Source organism: Parasteatoda tepidariorum, chromosome 4 (assembly GCF_043381705.1).
Source record: "Parasteatoda tepidariorum isolate YZ-2023 chromosome 4, CAS_Ptep_4.0, whole genome shotgun sequence".
NCBI lineage: Eukaryota > Metazoa > Arthropoda > Arachnida > Araneae > Theridiidae > Parasteatoda > Parasteatoda tepidariorum.
In genome coordinates, this window is record NC_092207.1 from 91,780,376 (window position 1) to 91,804,663 (window position 24,288).

The following is a 24,288-nucleotide window of genomic DNA, read 5'->3' on the forward strand; positions in this document are numbered from 1 at the left end:
TTATTTAAGTTTTTTTTTTATTGCAATTATTTCATTACTATTGTCACCAGCAAGAAACAAATTCAGGTGTTTTTTCAAGACTTCGTTGGAAATTTATTAGTAGAGACAAATAAAAATTTACAATGTTAACAAATATTTCAATGTTTGGTTGACATTTAGTGAGTGTTTAGATAATCTATTTTAAGGCATTTGGAATTCTTTATAACAATTTTAGATCTTCAGAGATTTTGACATCTTTAGAGATTTTTGTGATCTGTAATCACCCTGATTTCAGCTTTAACTTTGACTGCAGTGATCAAATTTTAAAATTAAATTCAAATAAAATATGTGACTTTAAATACGTTTTAGTTTTATACAATAAAATGCTAAAATTTACAGAAGGAACTTTTCAACAAATTTAAACTTTACTTTAAAAGTTTTCTAAGTATAATTTTTTTTTTTTTTTTTACATTTAAAAAAAAGCCTAAAAAAATCTAAAAATAAAAAAAAATCTACAAAAAAAGGATTTAAGTGTCTTGTCAAAGCATTATTCATTCACCCTGTCAGCAAAAGTTGCGAAAATATTAAACTAGACAAAAACATTAAAACAGGTTGATTGCATTAGAAAACGCAGATAATTCTAAAGGCTTTAATTAGAAACATATCTATCTTTTTCACCATTGCAGTGGAAGATCTTAATATTTTTGTTTCTCCCAAATATTCATTTATCTCCAGAATATTCATTTACCACTCCTCAATCCCTTCTTTTACAAAAATTTACATAAAGTATATTAAGGGAATGTACGACGATTTATAAACGAAAGAATTCAAATCAACAACCAAGTTATTTAGCATTACAATAAGTAAAAAGAAATAAGACCCAACTAAAATAAATTTCAGAACAATACAAAATAATCTCATTTAATTGGTATATATTTTACAAAAGTTTGAAAAAAAAATCACACACTATTCTCTCAAACACACCGTTGTCCCCATCCGACTAGTAAACGAATCCATCAAACTAAACCTATCCACAGAGTGATTTTAAGGAAAGTTGTCATCTGTCATTCACTAGCTGGTAGGTGTGACACGATTCATTTGAGGAAGGAAGAAATGAATACATGGGAAAATTTAGGCAGAAAAGTATTTCAAGAGGTCAGGTTCAATAGCCTAAAAAAGAAGAAAAAATTATACTTCAATGCCGATTGCCACACAAAAGTACTGTAGTCTAATATGGGCTATGGTAGTTGTAGGGATTAAAGGTCCTATGCTAAAGCTAATTTTATGACCAACGACATGATTGTGGCAACGTGGTCAGAAATGCACACAGGTAACCTTTGATTCAGAGACAACTTGAAGTAAAGGCAGTCTACGTGCCTTTACTTCATTAGTGGCAGCTGGATAGGCTAACCGCTGCTTGAGATCAATGCCTTGAGAGGACGCCATACTGTGGGAGAAACTTTCCATTGCATATTTTGTGTCATTTCTATTAGTATACTAAAATTAAAAGTCTAGACAAAATTGAATTTAGGTAAACTTAGAATAAACCAGGAAGTTTCAAACGTTAGAAGAAAAAAACACCAAGCCATTATGGCTCCAATTGCTATGTACAATGAGCAAAAAATTGTGAACACCATGAAAAATCTTTTATCGAATGAGCGGATATTACGTAATAAGCCTCAATGGTTTGAGAACCTAACATTAACCATGCTAGTTAAATAGTGTCTACGCTACTTTAAATAATAAAATCAGACACAAAAATGTATTTTCTTCAATGAAATTTTGACCTTTCAAATACGGGATCTAATATATTTAAAATTACGTACGTTAAAATGATGTAAAAATTTATATACCTTACAAGTAAGAATTTTGTAAGAGCATATTTAAATAAAATAAAAATTATTAAAAATTTACTTTTTTTTAAAGACTTATCCTAATATGAATAAATTTTATAATAGCATACAAAAATGTTTAAAAAGTTCAAGGCATTCTGGAATACGAAAAACAAAATCAATACTAAAGGGACAAAATTTTCAACACCTCCCTTGCTTTTTTCCCTCCGTGATTATATCCGACCATATATTAATACCTTTAATTTGTTGTTAGTTTTAGAAAGACCTTTTGGTCTTTCTAAAAATTTGTTTACTCCATTTAATTAATCAGCAGTAATAAACATCAGCACATCATGTAATATGCTGATTCTTTAAATTCTACGCTTAACTCAAAAGAGCTTTCAAATCAAATTTAAAAAAATGAAGAATTCAGTTAATACTTAAGTATTTAGTGGCATATTAGTTGAATTGATTTTGAGCTGTTAAAAATTAAAATCATTACATATTTTAATAAAAATCAACTGTAATTACCTAATCATATTCTTTAACTAACCTTAAGATAACAACATATAGGATGCATGTTACAGATATTTACTATATCAGGGTGTATAACTAAATTCTTCTACAAAACATAAGCACTTTTCAAACACCCCAAAAATATTTTTAAGCACTTCATTGATCATACTGAATTAATGAAGATATGCAGAGAATTAAGCAAACTTAGAAAACCAAATTAAACTCATAAATTAAAAGAACTAATTTATTCATAATTCTTAATTTAAGATAAAGGTTTTATTTAGCTAAAGAGGCTAATTCCACTTTAGTATAGAATTTCTTAGATTTGAATGAAATTATTTAGAATAGGAACATTTATTAACACAGGCATTTATAAACATTCTAAGCAACATGATTATACATACAATAAATATACATAAATAATTATATAAATTCTCAAATTGGGTATCTAATTAATTACAATGGGAAAAGATAAATGGAAAAGTTTAAACTGAAGTTTTAGATTTAAAAACAATACTTACATTTGGTTCAAAATTTGGAGCATATCTTTTAACTGGTTGGCCATTCTTATCAATTAAAAATTTAGAGAAGTTCCATTTAATGAAGCTGCAGAAAACAAGAAGTAATTTAAATTAATTTAATGCTCATCAAAATATTACAACTAATATATAAAAATTTTACAATATAAGCCACTATTCTAATTGTTTCCCCATGTTTAATTATTCATAAAAATTTAACAATGGAAGCTGTATTTTTAACAGGAAACAACAGTTTTAGACTAAATGTTTTCCATCCATATGAAAGTAGAGTATATTTATTTTACATAATATGTAAAAATAAAGTGAAAGTTGTAAAAACTATAAATAGTTCAAAAAACTTATTTACAAATTTAAGAATAAATGTGCTATACAGGAAGGGAGAGAGAAAATAATTTTTTTTCCAATCAGCAACCTAATTATAATGATTCAATAAATTGCATTGCGTTCCCAAGAGCCATTATAATCAAGTGATAAAAAGAGGAATTATTATTTCAAGCACACCTAAAATATACTAATAATTTTCTTTTTTTGGGTTCTTTTCTAATAAATTGTCTATTAGAATTACAAGCTAACAAACACTGGAAAAAAATATACATTAAAAACATTTTGTAAACAAATAGCTTATGAATTCAGTTAGAAGTTATGATCCCTATGGGGTTCTCAACAATTATGCGCCAACAGACACTGGATTTCTAAGTCAGGTCTTCTCGTATAATATTAGTTTCCTTTATTGTATATTTCCCCATAACTCAAACTCTTGGCAAAAATAAAACTTTTTTTTTAAAATTATATGTTAAAATCGTCAGTCTAAAGATAATATGAAAAATATAATTCAATACTTTTATTACATTTTATAACTCAACTTATTAATGGTAGAAAATGTTTTGAATTGTAAAGTATAATTTTTTTTATCTCATTTTAAATTATTTAATCCTAAATGGCAAAATGCAAAGTTCTAGCAAAAAAAGACAGGTGTGACTTGAGATCAATGTCACTGAGACAATTAAAAATATTTATTGATTGATTGAATCAGTAGAATACATAAAAAAGTTGCAAAAGCAGACTTTCAGTCATCGGACAAGTCACAGTAAGCCCTTCGCAGACTATGCTTTAGAACCAGTGAGCAAGCTTCTTGACTTAATCCATTGTCCAGAAAAGAAATGGATTTCTTTTATGGATTTTTCAAGTACTAGTACAAATATGAAGTTTGCCAAGAATGTAAAATTGCTGGATGAAGGCAATGGGCATGAATTCTGGGTATGATAAAGTTTAAAATTGTCTGTCATGTTTTAACATTTTCTTTTCCTGTACTATTTGATCACTAACCGATTTTGCTCAGACTTTGGATTTTGTCCGATGCGATTAGCAAAAATTAAAATTTAAAAAATGTGTGTTAAAGTTGTTTGATAGGCTAAAATAATTATTTAGGATATGGCAAAATATGCAAGAAGGGAGTCTAAGCTTTTGCCTCTTCAGCTGACTAGTCACACTTCAATGAAACCAAATTTTACAGTTTTGGGCTGCCACCACAATTAATTCTATCAAAATTTAGATTAATACTTTTTATTTCATTTTATAACTAGCATTGAACAGCTCCTATATGCTTTTTACGTTAGTTAAGCTTTTAAAAATCTTTTTCCTTAAAAGCATTAACATTCGTAAGGTTCTTTTTAAAAAAAAAAACTCTAATTATTTTCAAAATACTGATGTTCAGCTATGGAATTTTAGACACTGTGGCATCTGAGTGCTTAGGATTTGTAATCATCTGCTAAAGAGATTAATTTAGAAAGAATTCAATAACTGTATTCAGAAAACTCAGAGAATAGAATTACACGAAAAGTTATGTTACAAATCATTAAAATATTTACAATTCTATCATTATAACGATTTGTAAAAATAAACAGTTCGAAAATTATACTTAGAATATTCAGAGAATAGAACTAATAGTGAAAATTTTAAATTTCCAAATTAAATTAATTAAGCCACTAAAATATTTACAAAATAAAATGTCTAATTTTTTAAATACTTTAACATATGTATGAGAATTTTATTACATGAACATCAGCAGGTGCCTCCTGCAAAATTAAGCCAGAAAAAGGTTTTATTTTTTTCACAATAAAATATTAAATAGTTTTGTTGCTTTTCACTTGCTAAAGAGTAAATAAAATAATAATCAAACTATAAAAAAATAACCAAGTTAGTTAAAACAAACCAAAAATATTTTTTTGAAAGAAATAATTACATTTTAAAAAAAGGTCAATATAATACAGATTTAAACAAATTCAGTAATAAGAAAGGAACACCTAGATAACTTTTGATAGTTCTTGAACTTAACTATTTAAAAGTTTAATCATAAATACACGAATTTATTTGCAATTTTCAAATAGAAAATCATACTTTCTCTGAATAAGAACATTTTCTTTTTAAGAAGCATTTCAAAAATTAGAAGGAATCTCATATTAAATATTAATTTCCCTTTTCATGTAATTTAGCATATCTTGAATAGGAACAGACAGAAAATTCAATTAATCAGAAATTATTCAGTTAGTTTTTATTTAAAAATACTTAGTTTAAAATCGGCCAAAATTATTAAATACCTTGAAATTCAATTTCTTTTGCATATTACTAAATTAAACAATAAAAAAAGTATAAATTATTTTAAATTATGTTTCACATGATACTATCTTTAGATAAATAAGCTTTATAACTGGACACAAAAAATGTAATTCATTCAATCAAACAGTTGCATAGCAAAATATCCAAAAAGCGCTAATACACAAAAGCAGCAAATTAGAAAAAAAGGAATTATCTTCACTAAGAGAAAGTATAGCATTGTGATCAATTTTTAAACATAAAATTTCAATTAACAAAAATTTAATTAACGTATTTAAGTTTAGACAATCAAACTGTTTTCATTGCAGATTAGTACATGATAATCCAACCACTTGATCTAAATATATACTTACATATTCTTGTTTCTTGCATTGCGCATACAGGGTACAGCAAATTGATTTTTCTTATTTCAAAATCAAACAAAGAAAGATATAAAAAAAATATCTCCATCTATGAACAAATACAACACTGTCTTACATTACCTGTATATAAAAATTATGTCAGGTAAATGGCCTCCTCCATCCTAATAATGTCACTGAAGCTACATGTTTAACAAGCGTAACATTTTCCGGCAATGTTAAGGCCAGAAATTGATTTTTAGTGCAGAACCTGTGGTTCTGAATTTTGTTACCCAAATGTTTCAAAAGAGGATAATGTTAGCCTGGTTGAAATGAAATGCTAAATACTAACTGAGTAACAATCATAGAATCACTATTAAGAATATACTCCTTGACAATACGCGCACGACTATCAACTATCGATTGATACTCCTTCTGCCTTCCGATCTCTACTACAACCCCCAAATGCAGGAAGTCAATTTGCCGGAGCTTGGAATAGCAAACAATGAGGGTAAAACGTCAAAATCAATTTTTTTCACCATTGAATCAACAGAATCTATAAAAACTAAACAAGACGGTAACAGTAAATAATAAAAAAAATATACCAATAAATAACACTTACTCTCCTAGGGTTCCCCCTTGCTTCTTCTTCAAAAAAGAAAAGAGTGGGTGGGTATTTTTACCATTCACATCAATTTTGCTAAACATGTCAAACTGAACATTATACTTTTTAACAAATTCTTTAATATCTGCCTCAGTTCCTGGTTCCTACAAAGAAAAAATAAATTTTTTTCACATACAACACATCTTTGAATAAATTAAAGCACATGTTTATTATTCCTAACAGAGTCCCAACTTTATTTCAGAAATAATATTCCCTTGACTCACCTGAAAAAGTTCCAAACTACATTTTTATTACAGAGCAATATTTCATCAACGAGATACTTTGTTTCAATCTGTAAGTAATGAAACTTGCTTTTTTGCAGAAAATTTGCAAAATATTAAATTTTGTAAAGAACAGCATTTATCAAGGCAAGGAAATTTTACAATCCAAAAGTATATCGATATAAATTGTAGATAGAAGCAATATTTTGTCCAAAAACTAGAAAAATTAGTCACAAAGTGATTATCATTTACCTTACTTGTGAATAAGAATCATATATGCACTCAGATTAATTTTAAAAATAAATTAATACTAGTCTATTGAACAGCGTTGAACTGCAAGTATGGCTGTTTTTAAGATTTAAAAAAAATGAAACAAAGCAAATAGAGAATATTTTGAACAAATTTCATGAAATCTTTACGTGAATCAATTATACCAGATACATTAACTAAGTCTAACTGTATAATGGATACATTTAATACCAAAAAAAGATAAATAAACACATTATCTCCACTTAAAGATCAATCTTTAACACATTTAAAAGAGTGATGAAACTTAAAATGTTACATTCTGAAGAAATACCCCATAACTGTTTTGTAACTAACATTCTCCACACACAATAACACTCCATGCAAAATTGAAAGATGTGGATTATACTTCTTGAAGAATGAGAGAAAAATTGAAAGAAATTGAAGAATGAGAGTTAAATATTACGGGGAAAGTTTAAAGGAATCCATATGAAAGCTGTTTATGAATAGAATAAAGTTATGGAATTACTATCATCATTCATTGTCAATGACTATTACTCAATCATTCATTAAGGTAAATCTTCGATAAATGTCTGAGAAGTGCAGGATATTTTAAAATAAACTTACTGCAAAGAAAAATAAATACAAATTTGCAATATTCCAATTTATAAAAGCAATTGTTTCTTGAAAAAACATGACGTAAGAAAGTGGAGGCACTTAATTACGAAAATACGAGCTATCTGGCGGGCGGGTAAAAATGCGGATAATTTTGTCTTTTGAGTGTAAAAATAGCTAAAATAAATAAAAATGCAGAAGGGTTGGCAGATATGTAGTTTGAACTTTCTGTTCATTTCTGAAAACCGGAAATAAATATAATTATTTCATTTCAACGACTGAATTTTCCGAAAAAGCTGATTATGAAAAGTGAAACTTTTAGATAATCAGAGTTTTCAATAAAAAGAATGAAATTCGAGAGACAAAAGTGAGGAAAAAAACGGAAGTCCTCTAAAAAGTGGAAACATCTCATCCCTGAAAATATTATTGGCCAGGCCCACCGGAACATGAGCAAGGGGCCGATCCAACCTCAGATGGGTTGACTGCCTAGAAAAGGATTTAAGAATTATTAATAGGAAGACCATTACCAAAAATAAAGAGGCTTGAAATAAAAGTCTTGAGAAAGCCAGGGTCCACCCACGGCTGTCGTGCCATTGAAGAATTAAAAGTCTTGATACTTCAAAGATAACTTTTTTTTTTATAATGAACTTCTTTATTTTGCCAATCAATACATAAAATAATATGAATGTGAATGTTAATAGATAAACAAAAAGATGAAAATTCATATTTTAAATATGAACATATTCATATTTTAAGTAAAATTGGACCTGGAAATATGGAAGTTTTGAATTCTAAGGTTTCGGTAATTTCAAAAGTACAGCAGAATAATAGAGTATTATGATATTGCTGAACTACTTTAGAAAATTCGAGGAATGTTATACAATTTTTTTTTTTTTTTTAACCAACAATGTCAAAGGAAAACAAGTATATTGTTTTGGGTTACAGTAGGTGAGTGACTGAATTGAGATTGCTACATTTAGATGTGGTAGACGGAGCTTTACTTATTGTACATGCTTTCCAGATGTTCCTTTTCTGCTAAGAATCACCTAGAGTTCTTAACCTTTTGTAGGGGAGATTAAATATTAAAAAGGTATTCTTTTCATACCTTGTATTTTTCACGAGGAATTAACCCTTTATGGATATACAAAGAAATATCAAAAAATACTTTTAACATACCTGACCTCCAAACTGATTGCAGGGAAATCCCAAAATCCTCAAGCCATTAGATTCTCCATGTTTTTCATAGAGAGCCTGCAGCTGTGAGTAATTTTGGGATGTCAAACCTCACTTGGAGGCAACATTCACAATTAGGGCAACGTGACCTCTGAAAAAGAAAGAAAACTTTAGTAAATAACAAACCTCACAATCTCATACACGCAAGAAAGAACTGAAAAGTCATCAAAGTTTTAGACAAGAGAAAAGGAATTTCACAACACTGCATTTTCAAATATTGAATTTTAGTATAATAAAACCAAAAAACCAATCAACACATTTTTCTAATAAATTGCATAACTTAATTTTCTGTTAATGGAGTTTCTTTTGTTCAAAGTAATATAAAGTGAAAATCATCATATTTCGTTTTAGTAACTGTAGGAAATAAATGAAAATACAGTCAATTTGCAATAACTCATATCTGATAAGACTGTAAAAAGATTTTAACTTATACAAAGTTAAACTTAGCGTTAGTTTTAATTTTTGATTTTAAGATAAAAACAACTGTTTTTTTAACAATAATTTATTTTTTCATATCCTTTACAATCGGATTCTTATCCAAATCTTAAAAAGCTTGATTTTATCTACCACATTATAGAATTCTGAACTTTTAACATATTTAGCAATAAACACTTTTTATATACAAAATTAGCAGTTAATGATAAACACAAACCTCATTCAGAACTAGGTTGGTTTGCAATATATGAGAAAAATATATGTACATGGTGTCCTAAATTCCAAGAGATGAAAGTGGAATATTAATAAAAGGCAAAGAATAGAGACAAAAGAGAATATGTTAACTCATTTCCCACAGGTGTTTTTCTCTCTCACGTAAGTCAATTTCTACTAACTGACAGTTTTTTGGGCATAGATTGCCAGATAAGGAAATATTGTTAACTCTTTGGTTACTATTATCTTATTTGTTTATTAACTTATTTTTATTTTGCTTTTGTTAATTATTATAATAGTTCACAGAGTTTTTTAAATGGGAAGGACAGTAAAAAAAATTTAGTTATAATATTTCAAATTATACTAACGCTAACTGTAATATAAAATGTTATTTTTACTTCCAGATCTTACTTTGTAAGCACAAAGCTATCTTGTAAACTGATTTTAATAATTGTTATCATATGTTAAGTCACTTTACTCAGTGATAACTGTTTTACAACTCACTTCTGTTGTTAAACTGGTTAAACCATCCAACTTAGAAACTGACCAATGAATCCATAGATTGTAGTTGCACAAATTATGAAAAATCTTTTTGTATAGTTGATATGGTATATGGTTTGTAAAAAACAAAACAGGAATAAATAAAAAATCCCTATCAGCAAGGCACCTACAAAATAGTAGCTTGTACTAAAAATTTTAGCAAAGTTTAACTTGCTTTATTTCTAAATTGAAAAAATTTAAATTCGGTATTTGCTTTAAATAATAAAAGGTACATTTGAAAATTATGCAGGTATGTAATAAAATTTTAGCCACTTTATTTTAAGATGAATGCAACTTTAAAAAATAATAGTCTTACATAAATTCACAAAAGCAAAAAGATGTTGTGCTGTTCTCTACTCATATTAACTCCGACCCATTTCGAACTTATGTAGACTAGACTCCGATTTGGCATTGTAAATTTCTTCTACAAATTAAATAAACTTATTTAAATGAAAAAGGAATTTTCTATATATATACTTAATCTTATTTTCAATTAAAGTTTTTATTGAAATACGATCCAATTGCTTCAATGATACGACGGGACATGTAAAGAAGATACCGCAGCGCGATTGCACATACCATGGCACACAGTAAATATTCAAACATTTATTTACTATTACTATTCAACTTAAACTCTTTATTTCAGCATACTTATAATTGCATTGTGATTAAAATTACATGCAGCAACATTATTAAGCTGATCAGTTTAAAAAAAAATTTCTCATCCTTAAATACGATTTATTTAATGACAAAATTATACGCAACAAATCACCAGCAAATAATTTTTTATTCAGTTATTAATTCAAAAAAATAAATTGTCATTATAAATAAAGAATAATTTTATTAGTGAAGCCTTTATTTGATAAAAACTTGCTGACCATTTATAATTCTTTACAGACCGCTTTGGTAAATAAATTTGTAAATTATTGGTAGATTTTTAGCTATAACTGACAACCAAAAGCAAAAAATGCTCCTCTTAAAGTTATAATCTGTTTTATGTTAGCTTGAGATCTTATTTTAGAGTGATAGAGTGACACGGTTAAAAAATAAAACAAATCAGGGGAAGATTACCTAGGTAAGTATTGCTTACTAAAAAATACAAGAGTTTTATTTCAAGAACCAAAAATTAAATAAAACTTTTTCACAATCATTATTTACCTGAACAACAACTACTTAATTGCCTAATAAAATTTTTTCCAAATTAATATCAGCAATGTAATAACATTCTTAAAAATGTCATGTAAGAAACATGTTTGCTCTAAAGTATCAATAAATTAAAATAAAAAATGGAACCAAATAAAAAAATGCGAGGTATATATTAAAGAAATGAGAAATCAGAAATGAAAGTAATAATTTTAATTTGATACATTATCAAATAACTATATAAAAACAAAACTAGATGACTACACATTTTTTTATTTGCTTCTCAAGCTACTACTGAATAAAAATTTATCATGTTTACAACTGATTACAAGTAAATTATGTTTACTACTGATTAAAAGTAAATTAAATTTACCATTGATTATTATTTGATACAGCTGAGGCTGTGTGCAGGTCCTTTGATCCTATATAGTGTCTTATTGATTTATTTACCATGTCCATAGCACGACAACCAACCAATTATTATATATATCGCAGAGACAAATTTTTCAGCGGGAGAATGCTAAAAATTCCGGCATTTTTGCAAATTTTTAAAAAAAGAAAATAACAAGTCAAAGTGCTACAGAAGCTTTTGTTGCAACCTTTATTTGGCTTAAAGTATTGCAACCACTTTAGAGTAAGTTTTTCCCCATTTAATTTCATAACATAATTAAATGCAAGCTGCCAACCTCTAGTTATAAAAATGCAGAAGATGGACAAAAAAATGCAGAAGAAATGCCTAAAAATGCAGAAGATTCGCAAGCGCATACTAATTACCAATAAATTTATAAAAGAAGCGGATTTTAATTATCTATTTATAAATCCACTTAATATGAGCATAAAAAAGCAGTACTCATCTTTTTTTTTAAACAAAAAAGGAAATATCTTTTTAAAAAAACTTTTGACCAGCTACTTGATGGTACAATATTCATTTATTAATTCTTGATTAAAAATGTAGTTACGGCCCTGCCAAAGGCTGTTACAAGAGGAACAGCGACGTCTGACTTAAAGAAAATACTAGCTATCAGGAGGATGGGTAAAATGCAGAAGATCTTCTCTTCTGCTCATAAAAGAGGTAAAATAAGTAAAAATGCAGAAGGCTTCTGCAAAATGCAGAAGGGTTGGCAGCTATGTAAATGTATATGTATAAAACCTTATATGTATTATAATTTTTTATCCAATGCAAGGATATGTTTAGGAAAATTCAAGAAAAACATTTTTAATTAATATACATCTAAAATAAAAAATAGCTTAGTTAAAATGACGATCAGTAAATTAAAAATTTTACAATTAACAAAAAATTACGAAGTTGGCATTATTTTCTCATTTGGAAAAATCAGAGGGTAGGCCATTCCCTTTTGCACCCTACACCCCTGAATATTATTAATAAAAAAATGTCTTTATAAGTCAAAAGTGACTTGAATACTTTTCTGTGGTAAAAAAAAAAGACATAGTATAGTGTTTTTCATAATCTATGGATAAATAATGTTACACAATATAAAGATGAAAGCTATGGATGCTTTGGCATTCTTGATAAAATGTTAATAAAATTTTACATACCAGTTATTTTTGGAAATTAAATGAACAAAATTAATTTCTTTAGAATTTAAAGACAAAATTATTCAAATTTAATAATGTAAAATTTTTGATCTTAATTATACAGTGAATTCGCGATAACTCGAATCTGATAGGACTGACGAAAAACTTCGACNTACTTCAAAGATAACTTTTTTTTATAATGAACTTCTTTATTTTGCCAATCAATACATAAAATAATGTGAATGTTAATAGATAGACAAAAAGATGAAAATTCATATTTTGAATATGAACATATTCATATTTCAAGTAAAATTGGACCTGGAAATATGGAAGTTTTGAATTCTAAGGTTTCGGTAATTTCAAAAGTACAGCAGAATCATAGAGTATTATGATATTGCTGAACTACTTTAGAAAATTCGAGGAATGTTATACAAAACTTTTTTTTTAACCTCACAATGTCAAAGGAAAACAAGTATATTGTTTTGGGTTACAGTAGGCGAGTGACTGAATTGAGATTGCTACATTTAGATGTGGTAGGCGGAGCTTTACTTACTGTACATGTTTTCCAGATGTTCCTTTTCGGCTAAGAATCACATAGAGTTCTTAACCTTTTGTAAGGGAGATTAAATATTAAGAAGGTATTCTTTTCATAACTTGTATTTTTCACAAGGAACTAAACCCTTTATGGATATACAAAGAAATATCAAAAAATACTTTTAACATACCTGACCACCAAACTGATTGCAGGGAAATCCCAAAATCCTCAAGCCATTAGATTCTCCATATTTTTCATAGAGAGCCTGCAGCTGTGAGTAATTTTGGGATGTCAAACCTCACTTGGAGGCAACATTCACAATTAGGGCAACGTGACCTCTGAAAAAGAAATAAAACATTAGTAAATAACAAACCTCATAATCTCATACATGTAAGAAAGATTTCAAAAGGCATTCTTACATTTAGTACACAAAAAGAAAGAAAGAAAAAAAAAAATATGAATTTTATAGTTTAAAACAACAGTCATAAATTTTTTTAAAAAAAAAGACACTAAAAATATTAGGATTAAAATGGTACAAGCAATGAGATTAATAAAGAAAGTTACCAAAGAAAAAATAAATATTACAAAAACAAAAGAAAAATATTTTGCCGACAACATTTATGTAAGGTTCAAAGCTATTTAAACCTCAGTTTTAAAATGTAGCATGATGCACTGAAAATAGTGATTATTGTAGTAATTAAATAATGGCATTTATTATTAGTTACTCATTCTTAGTAAAAGTGAAATATTTATCCGGTAGACAATATTGTGGTCCTACAATGCTTAGAATTTTTTTTTACATTTTTAATAAAACATTTAACATAGCAGTTTCACTTTAATATGTTCTGTTAAAAACTTAGCTCTCACAGACAAGTAGTGCCATCTGTTGATCACTGTTTAAACTTTTTGTAAGTAAATAACCAAATAGGATTTTTAGTAACTTAGCAGTCTATTTAACTAAATAAAATAGGTATTTGAAGACCAACGAATACATAATAGTCATGGATGGCAAATTCCTTTTCACAGCGGTAAAAAAAGAACAGAAAAACTGTCCCAGCAGAAATAGGTTTCTTCCCACTCAAATGGAAGAAATAGAATTTTTTTTAAAGAAATATCAAACTTCAAATTAAAAAGTAAAGCTACTTTAATTGCAATCCACTTTTAATAGTATTGATTTCTAAGTCATTTAATAAATCATTTCAAAATAAATGCAAATAAAAAATTGGAACAAAAAATAAATGCAATGATTATCTTAAATTAAAACAAATTAATTTCTTTCCATGTTTTGCTTAAAAGAGTATAGTAGAACTTTATTTTATAATTACACAAAGAACTTTCTAAATATTGGAATAAAATTAAAGATTGTACTATGCTATGAATCACACATTGGAATTACAAGTGCAAACAACATACTTACTTTTATAATCAAATGCTGCTATATAGTTTGCTAAAGGTATTTATCAATAGATATTTTTAACACAGATTTCGTTTCTACATGACAAAGCATGAAATTGAAAATTAATTATAATTTATGAAATAAACCTAAGTAAACTAAAACCTAATATGTTTCATTTTTATTTTTCAAATTGATGATTAGTTACATAAAATTTTAAAAAACTTTAAAAGTGGTAAACAGCTTTAAAGTTCTTTTAATATTTGTATTGAAAATCATAAAAATATTCATGAAATATATTTTCAATTATATTTTATATATTAAAAATAAACATTGAAAGTTTCAGGGGTCTGTCCAGACATTTAATGAAAGGTCCGTTTTTGTAAAATTGTGAAAAAATCACTCGTATTTTTGTGAATATAAAATAAACGTTAAGTCACATTCTNTAACTTTAGGGTGAAAATTAGCTCTTAATATTTTATTGTTAAATAATATCAGTTAGTCTTAATAAAAAGAAAGTTAATTGTTAACAAAATTACTATCTAAATTTCTTTTTAAATTAACGCTGGCATTGCATTCATTGCAGAATTATTTGAAATTAACAATGGCACAATAATTATCAAATCCAAATAAAAAATTAATTATAAAAAGTTATATAGATATTAAAATTCTGCATAAAACTAAGATAAAAATAATTTTTAAAAAAAATTAAATGCAAATTTTCTTTATTTACTTTCTTATACTATCTTAAATTTATTTGCCTAAAATTTTGTCAAGTTTCTTGACAATAGTTTATATTACCCTGGCCTAGGAATGAAAGTACCAGTTAGCAAAAAAAAAGCTGAATTCTACATACTCAATCAAACATTATGAAATTAATAAATGTATGGAGCTTAAAAAGCTTTGAAAAAAGCTGAAATCAGAGTAAAAGCTGAAAACTTTCATGCCTGCTGGCAATATGGTTAACTTTAATGTTTAAGGNTTTGTGAAGGGTCCGATTAAAAGAAAAATCATTTTGTGAAGGGTCCGTTTTTAAGTTAAAATATTTTGTGAAGGGTCCGTTTTTATTAAAAGATATTTTGTGAAGGGTCCGTTAATGGACCCTAATTTCTTCTAAACAGACCCCTGAAGTTTTCAAATATAAATTTCATAGTTAAGTTTTTTTCCTTCTTAATTTGATAGCTTTACAGTATTTAGCTTAGGATTTCTAATATTATAACTTTAGGGTGAAAATTAGCTCTTAATATTTTATTGTTAAATAATATCAGTTAGTCTTAATAAAAAGAAAGTTAATTGTAAACAAAATTACTATCTAAATTTCGTTTTAAATTAATGCTGGCATTGCATTCATTTCAGAATTATTTGAAATTAACAATGGCACAATATTTATCAAATCCAAATAAAAAATTAATTATTATAATAAGTTATATAGATATTAAAATTCTGTATAAAACTAAGATAAAAATAATTTTTTTAAAAAAATTAAATGCAATTTTTTTTATTTACTTTCTTATACTATCTTAAATTTATTTGCCTTAAATTTTGTCAAGTTTCTTGACAATAGTTTATATTACCCTGGCCCAGGGATGAAAGTACCAGTTAGCAAAAAAAAGCTGAATTCTACATAAACGCAATCAAACATTATGAAATTAATAAATGTATGGAGCTTAAAAAGCTTTGAAAAAAGCTGAAAACTTTCATGCCTGCTGGCAATATGGTTAACTTTAATGTTTAAGGTAAACATGTTTATGAAACACATTCAAACCTAAAAATCAAAATAAATATTAGAATTAACTTAATCATCATCCATTGTTTGTTTTTTAATTTGATTTATAAAAAAGGGGCCATAAGTCATACAATCAGCAATTAAAGATAAATTATATTTTTATTTCTTTATAATAAATTCAATTATTTTTTTTGGCATACTAATATACAACAAACAGTGCACTGTTTTTAACAGCCTAGTATAAAAACATGAGAAGTTTAAAAATTAACACACAAATCAAAATGTCAATTCATATTTGAAAGAAAGTAGAACAAAGAATAGGTAAAATAGAGTTATATGAAGTTTTTTCAACAAATAGTGGTATTACTAAAGCAAACTGCTAAAAAATATAGAAAAGAAAAAAAGAAGACAGGTCAATCCATTTTCATATACAGCTTTTTTTATGCAGGAAATGAAAAAATTGAAAATTTTAGTTTTAAATTTTATCACACCTTAGTATATTTGTAATCATTTGTATTATATCAGTAATCTCAGGTCTTTATAATTGTATTAGCACTTAATTTAGCAATTTTAAAGAGTAAAGCGCTACATTTTAATTAATTCAAGGGTAATAAAGATCAAATACCATTGGACAAGAAGATTTATTTCATCCATACCTATATTTCTCTAGAGACACTTCATTCCCATCAATATCTATAGCTGAAAAGTCATAGATGGACTTTGCAGACTTCCAGTCAGCATTTCCAGTTGCCTAAATGTGAAAAAATACAGCAAATAAGTAATAACATCAAGGATGTTTGTGACACAAAGTGAAAAACCCTGAAAATGTGCAAAAAATCAATATCAAGATATCAATAAAAACCCAAAAGCAGAAAGTGCCTAAAACTGTGACCAGGGGTCTGTTTAGAAGAAATTCGGGTCCGTTAACAGACCCTTCACAAAATATCTTTTCATAAAACGGACCCTTCTCAAAATATTTTAACTTAAAAATGGACCCATCACAATATAATTTATCTTTCAATCGAACCCTTCATAAGAGACACTCAAAAGACATTTGCTTATTATTGTAAATGGCGGGAAAAATTGACTGATGCTGAGTGTTCAGCTATTAATAGATATTTTCAAATCTACTGGCAATCAATGTATATTTGCTCCAATATTTTGTTAATCATGTTTTTCTGCTTTAATTCTAACGTTAAGTTTGATCTAATTTATATTATGTACCTTAACCTCTTCGAAGTCAAAAAAAAATTATGAATTCCAAATGTAGTATTCTAAGAAATATTTCGATTTCTATAAACATCGTGTATATTCTTATTGATATTAAATGATTTTTTTTGTATATAAATAATTGAGCGCAATATATCGTTCATAAAATTAATTGATAAATTATTATGTAAATAAAAAATAACTTATGTCAATTTTTAAAAAAAAAATTATAAATTTAAGAATTGATTAAGTTTACTTAATGTGTAACACATTAGAAGTGATACATAACCAAGTTGTGTTTTTTAAAATATGTTAATTGAAATTATTAAAAATGTGAGTGATTATGTTTCGATTATTCATCCGAAATGAATATTCTGTGTTGTGCTGTATAGGCTTAATACCAAATATTTTATTTCTATGTTGCATCTCTAATTTAGTAGCAGCAACAGCTGTTAATTTTTGAAAATTTATTTTTTTTTATTATAATTTTACAGTGTTGAGCATAATCTTGTATTCTTTTACAATTTAAAAACTCCTTGAAAAGGTTTTTTGTAATAACAGGACCCTATTTGCATAAATTCACAAAATAGGAACCCGGTTGAAAGAATGTGACTTAACACGTATTTTATATTCACAAATTACGAGTAATTGTTTCACAGTTTTGCAAAAACAGGACCTTTCACAAAATGTCTGGAAAGACCCCTGGTGACGTATGTCGCAGAACAAACGAAATCTTGCAGAACAATTTGTATCTTGAATAAGTGACAGCGTTTTCCTGCGAACCCCCCTTCCCCGTCCACCTGCCTCCAGTAGTCTTGCTGAACAATCCCCAACCCTAACCTCATACTTTCCTCTGTAGACCATAATGACCTGAAGGTTTAAAAGCTTCCCCTCATAATCTTGCAGAACATTTCCTCCCACCTCATTCATCACCCCCCACTTTCCTCTCTAACAATGAATAGATAAGGATAGGGCACTTTCCCATTGGCTTTTTTTTTTCAAGGAGTTCCTCTGCCAGATTTGCCTGTTAGTTCCAAAAGACTATGCTCTGTCTTAAATAATTTTGAGCTTTCTATATTTTCCTCAGATGCAATGCAAATGATCATCTACATTGATTCCATGTTGAAGCACTATAAAATATATTTTGAGAAAGAGGAAAACGTTGATATTGTTATTAAACGAATGAAAATTCTCTGTAGTTTTGACCACTTGCTGTTTCCCAGGAATGATGTTGCTTTAGAAGAGGAGCATTTGACACCATCCACAAATTTCAGCACATTTATCAGTAATCTCCCTCTCCCATATGTTTGCCATTCTGAGGAGGAAATTAATGAGTTAGCTTTTGGCTATAACATTTTTATAAAATGACTGTATCAGTTGTTAGCAGACTGGAGGAGAAATTGATCACCCTTTTTATCAAGATTGCTTCTAAAGCAAGCCGTAAAAGAATTAAATTCAGAGATTTCCGATTTCATAAAGTTTATGAGGTTTATATTTTCCATTCCCATTTCCGAAGCAATTTGTGAATCGTGGGTATCCACGATTGACAGAATTGTTTCTAAAAGTCCAAATGCTTTTGATAGAGATGAAGAAGTTGTTGGAACAACAGACCAGCGAATGTTTGTGTTTGCAAATGGTGCACCATCTGGGCAGTTGTCGCCTCGAAAATGTTTTAAGGCAGCCCTAATTTTAATGTTCGAGCCTTCATATCATAGGCATTTTATTAATAATTCATCATAGGCATTAACAAAATTTCATACTTCAAAATTGATTGAAAAAGTAACAAATCAAGAATGTTTGCCTTGATTTAAAAAACAATGTAGTGTATCTGTGTATGATCCTGTATTTCAATAAATAAAAATATAGTATTTTAACGTAAAGTTCCTGCTGCAGAACATTTGAAAATATTCTGCTTATGGGAATTAAAATACCAAACATGTTTTAAATTTAACAGAAGTTTTTGAACTAACATTCATAATTATATTACCAACTAATAAAGTACATTNGTACAGTAGGGAACCGATTATCCGGAACGATCGGGACCATCGATATTCCAGACAACTGATTTTTCCGGTTTTCTGAATCGCTACAAAAAGCCGTTTTTTTTTTATTGTTAAACCCAACTAAAAAAAAAATTATTAGGAAATAATCTTAAAAAGAAGAAAAAACTATGAAGTAATACAGTAATGATTATTTCTAAAATGATGGAACGGTAAACATCTTTCAAAAAAGAAAGAAAAATCCTAAAATCTTACGAGGGAAATTTTTTTTTTAAAAAAAAATGGCGGGAAAATTTATCAAATTTCATTCCGGTTTTTTGGTTTTCTGATTTCCGGATAACGGGTTCTGTACTCTACTTCAAAAGTGATTGAAAAAGTAACAAATCAAGAATGTTTGCCTTGGTTTAAAAAACAATGTAGTGTATCTGTGTATGATCCTGTATTTTAATAAATAAAAATATAGTATTTTAACGTAAAGTTCCTGCTGCAGAACATCTGAAAATATTCTGCTTATGGGAATTAATATGCCAAACATGTTTGAAATTTAACAGAAGTTTTTGAACTAACATTTATAATTAAATTACCAACTAATGAAGTACATTACAAATTTTTAGTAACTAATTCAAGAAAAAACTTAACTTCTTACAAGATTCGCGATATTGGATTTTAAAAACACAAAAATTGCTAATTATTTTTATACACTCATTAAAATAAACACTCACCATCGAAGCTGTAAATGGCAAAACTTTATTTTCTGTATTCCAAGCTACAAAATAAAATTTCATTAGAGATTCAAACATAGAAAAAGGATAATGAAATCTGTAACAGACACTTAAGAATGAACATAAAAACAAAATCTTAAAGCTAATGAAATTTCTGACATAAAATATCAAATAAAATGAGAAAATATAAACATGTTAAAATGTATAAAGTATGAACATGTTTGTAAATAGTTAAATAATTTCTTGACTTTCAGATTATATTTTTCAAAAATATAGATCAATGAAGACCAGTTTTTTAATTTCCAAAAAAACAGCAATTCCTGTTAGAGACATGATGAAAAAAATTAGTCAAGAACAAGCAATTAATGTATTAAGATGTATGAATAATGTAATGTAGTAATATTGTATTTCTCATCAGAAAAATCAGAAAGTGAGATGAATGAAAACTAAGAAAAAAATACATTTAAATTCTAAAAAACAGCACTTCATGTTAGACATGAGACAAAAGTATGAAAGAACAAATAGTTAAATTTGTTGGCATTGTAAACTTAAAAAATATTTCATTTTCTTAGAATAAAATATCCTTGAATTTTAACAAATAAAAACAAATGACTCTTTGTGTTAGACATAATACATAAAACCATAATGGAACAAGCAGTTGAGAAGTAAATCATAGTAATAAAGAAATTCCAAATACCATGTATTTCCGAATATAGGCTGAGAATTTTCAGATGCTAAAGTTGGAGGAAGGTGAACTATTAACTTCTAAAAATCTCTCCTGACAATGCCAAGAAAAATACTTTTCCGTTGGCCATGTATTAGTGATAGACTGTTACTGTTAAACATTGCAAAACAGCACATACAAACCTTATAAATACAGTCGAACCTGTTTATCTCGAATCTCACGGGAAAGGAGAACAATTCGAGATAAAGAGGTTTTGAGTTATACAGGTACTTTAAAAAAATTTAATTTAATTAAGAAATTGTATTAAAAGTGCTTTAATTGTTTTTAGTAGAAAAATATAGACATTTCTTTAAATTAATTATACCACATACATCTATTTACATAACAGTTTTTTACCATACATAAATGAACTGAAAATAATTTTGTCCAAGATTTTTGACGTATAACCTTATTTGTTTCGATTGTTCTTTTGAGGTTAGAAAGATCGCAAATTCCTCATAGCCAACATTTTCCTGGAATTCATGAGCAGTTTATAAGAATTCTACAACTTTTTCGACTTCTTTTGCATTCACTTTTGATTCATCAATATGATCTTCAGCTTCTTCCTCTTTATCTGATATTCCTTTGACATTATCTATGATTTTCGCACCTGTCAATGTTCTGCAAGTTACCAGACAGTTGTCCACTTGTAAAAATCTTCAAAATTAATGTCAACATTAAATCCAGATTTTATTGCATTCCATTCTGGAAAATCTGGCACTGCATTTTCAGCGTTAACAGTTTCTTCTTCTTTACTGATGCCTTTAACCTCTTATTCATCATCTTCACAGCTATTCTTAAAACCATTTTGGATAGTTTTTAGAGATACATTTCTCCAAGCAAAACAGTAATTCTGACAGCATCTAACTTTTTTCATCGATGGCATCCACAAGTTTGCGCACCAACTGTTTTCTACAGTTTACTTTAAAACTCTTAATTATTCTTTGATCCATTGGTTGCAATTTTGAGGTCAAAATGAATTTCTATTTTTAGCCTTCTTATCTATGTTGAAAAGCTAACCCCTGATGGTCACTACTCATTAATCCCTCTCTTACTGCCATAATCATTGTATTCCTTTCAAGTTAAGGAAGTGCAGGAATAGTGATTGAAATTCCAAGAAACACCCCAACCAGTTCATCCCTATTTCCTGTGGATTCACGAAATTCATCTCTGTCTACGAGTTCTACAGATAAAGAAAGTTTTGACATTTGCGCTCTATTATTAGAAATTCGAGAAAAGATTTTGAAAAAAAAAATTCGACATAAACATGGAAAATACATTGATTTTAGACAGTAAATGTAGGGAATTTCAGAAATTTTGAGATATAGTGGTTTCCGAGATAAAGAGGTTCAACTGTATATAAAATGAGAGTTTGGAAGGAAACACACGAAATCCTCAATAAGGAAAGGTATATCTACTAATACTACTCGTTTTACAACAACAACAATTAGATAAGCAAATGAAAAGAAACAGTTAATACAGTAGTAAGCTTTTAAAGAGTTAACTTTATCTGTAATAAATATTACAGCAGTTCAGTTCTAAAGAATTTTTTAAAAAGTAAATAAAAGCGAATTTTAGTATATTTTGTAAATCTAGTCTTAACCAGTTTAGTACAACAGTATTTGAGTAAGTTGTGAACTTCATAAATTTTTTTTAGCAGTTTTAAAGTATTCACAATGCTATATCTGACTATATAGGAAAAGAATATAGAAAATATTACAAGGTTCTTGAACAAGAAATAATTAAGAATAAAAAAATTTAATTTATAATATTCTAATAATAAAAGAATGACACTTATTATATATACTAGAGGAGTAGAAAATCCAATACTAACAAGTGAATAAATTGCTATTTAGAAATTCTACTAACTATTAGAAGTAAAATTTTAATAGGTAAGACTGGTTTTTCCTCAGAAATAGTCTGAATTAAATCCAATTTAGAAATACAACTAAACTGTTAGAGAAACAAATTTAAATGGGAAGAACTATAAATTTCCCACACAAATTTATAGTTAAATCTGAATTATTCCTGATTTAGAAATACTACTCAACTATTTTAAACACAATTACAACAGGAAAAAACTTCTTGCTTTTTACATTAATGAATAATTACGTCTTAAAAAATTCTAATTTAGAAAAACTATTATACCGGTCAGGGATTTTACACCGTTCATCCAACACAAATATTAAATGCGCGAAAATACAAAACTTAAAAAATTGCGACTTTCAAATAAACTAAACCGCAACTCTCGCTCAGTAAACAAACTTATTTCAAAAAGCCGATGAAGATACTTACCTTTGGTTGTGCATTTATTTCCCATAAATAAAAAAGTTTAAAATTTAAGTATTACCACACACGTACTTACTCAACAAACGCCGCAGAAACATTAAAATGCATGCGCTAAACACTGATCCAGTAATCAATAGTACGACTTGTTTCCACCGCATTAATGAATTTTTATTAAGAGAAAAACTTATAAATAACAAGGAATGGAAGCTAAATTTATCACGAGGCGGTAACGTCAACTACGCGGCAGTTTTAAAGGTCATAAAGTTGCTATTGTGTTTACATAACTATAGTCACGATTTTTAAGTCAAATTTCCTAAACTAAAATAATAAAGCGACATACTAAAGTTTAACTCTCTAACTTTTCAAACTTTACACGTTAAAGATAGTATTTTAAATTACTTACTCGATTCGAAAGTATAAATTGTTTAATTATTTTTATTATTTAGATAGACTACTTGGATGATTGATGATTTGTTTCCGGTTGCCTACTTCTACCCAGATCAGGCTGTTAAACTGCATGGGCGTTCACTGTGACCGAGAATTTAAAATTCTGACATATGACCATGGAGTAGTCATGCATATGACTAAAAAAAAGGTCATAGGTTCGATACTCTCGAGGACAGACTAACAGAATGCCAAATGCCTGCAATAATGATACTTGTTGTTGTTGCTGTTGTAGTTCATTTACGTCGCACTAGAGCTGCACAATGGGCTATTGGCGACCGTCTGGGAAACATCCCTGAGGATGATCCGAAGACATGCCATCACAATTTTGATCCTCTACAGAGGGGGTGGCACCCCCGCTTCGGTAGCATAACGACCTGCATGTGAAGTCGAGGTCAGTGTGCGGGTGGGTGACCACTTGGATTAGCTTGCGCAGGGGCTGAGGGTGTGCGGTATTGGACCTCGTTAAACTGTTCTACCGTAAAGTGCTCGACTTCGTGCGCAGGTCATCGGGCTACCGAAGCGCGGGTGCCATCCCCTCTGTAGAGGATTGTGATGGCATGTCTTCAGATCATCCTCAGGA

At 28.1% G+C, this 24,288-nt stretch overlaps 1 protein-coding gene across 6 annotated transcripts in view; it reads right to left on the reverse strand.

Annotated features, from left to right (window-relative positions):
• Positions 1-884: 884 nt before the first annotated feature.
• LOC107457231 (phospholipid hydroperoxide glutathione peroxidase-like) overlaps positions 885-24,288 on the reverse strand; it is a 35,066-nt gene continuing 11,662 nt past the window's right edge. For 2 of the 6 annotated variants that reach the window (XM_071180193.1, XM_071180194.1), the window contains exons 2-7: positions 20,249-20,292; positions 16,974-17,068; positions 13,389-13,536; positions 6,440-6,585; positions 2,849-2,933; positions 885-1,149 (exon numbers count right to left, since the gene is read on the reverse strand). In XM_071180193.1, the coding sequence (XP_071036294.1) occupies positions 1,111-1,149; positions 2,849-2,933; positions 6,440-6,585; positions 13,389-13,536; positions 16,974-17,068; positions 20,249-20,292 (557 nt within the window). In that variant the 3' untranslated portion in view covers positions 885-1,110. Of the gene's footprint in view, positions 1,150-2,848; positions 2,934-6,439; positions 6,586-13,388; positions 13,537-16,973; positions 17,069-20,248; positions 20,293-23,120; positions 23,912-24,288 lie in introns of those variants that run through there. The other 4 variants (XM_043042015.2, XM_043042012.2, XM_043042014.2 and 1 more) reach the window with 4 other exon arrangements.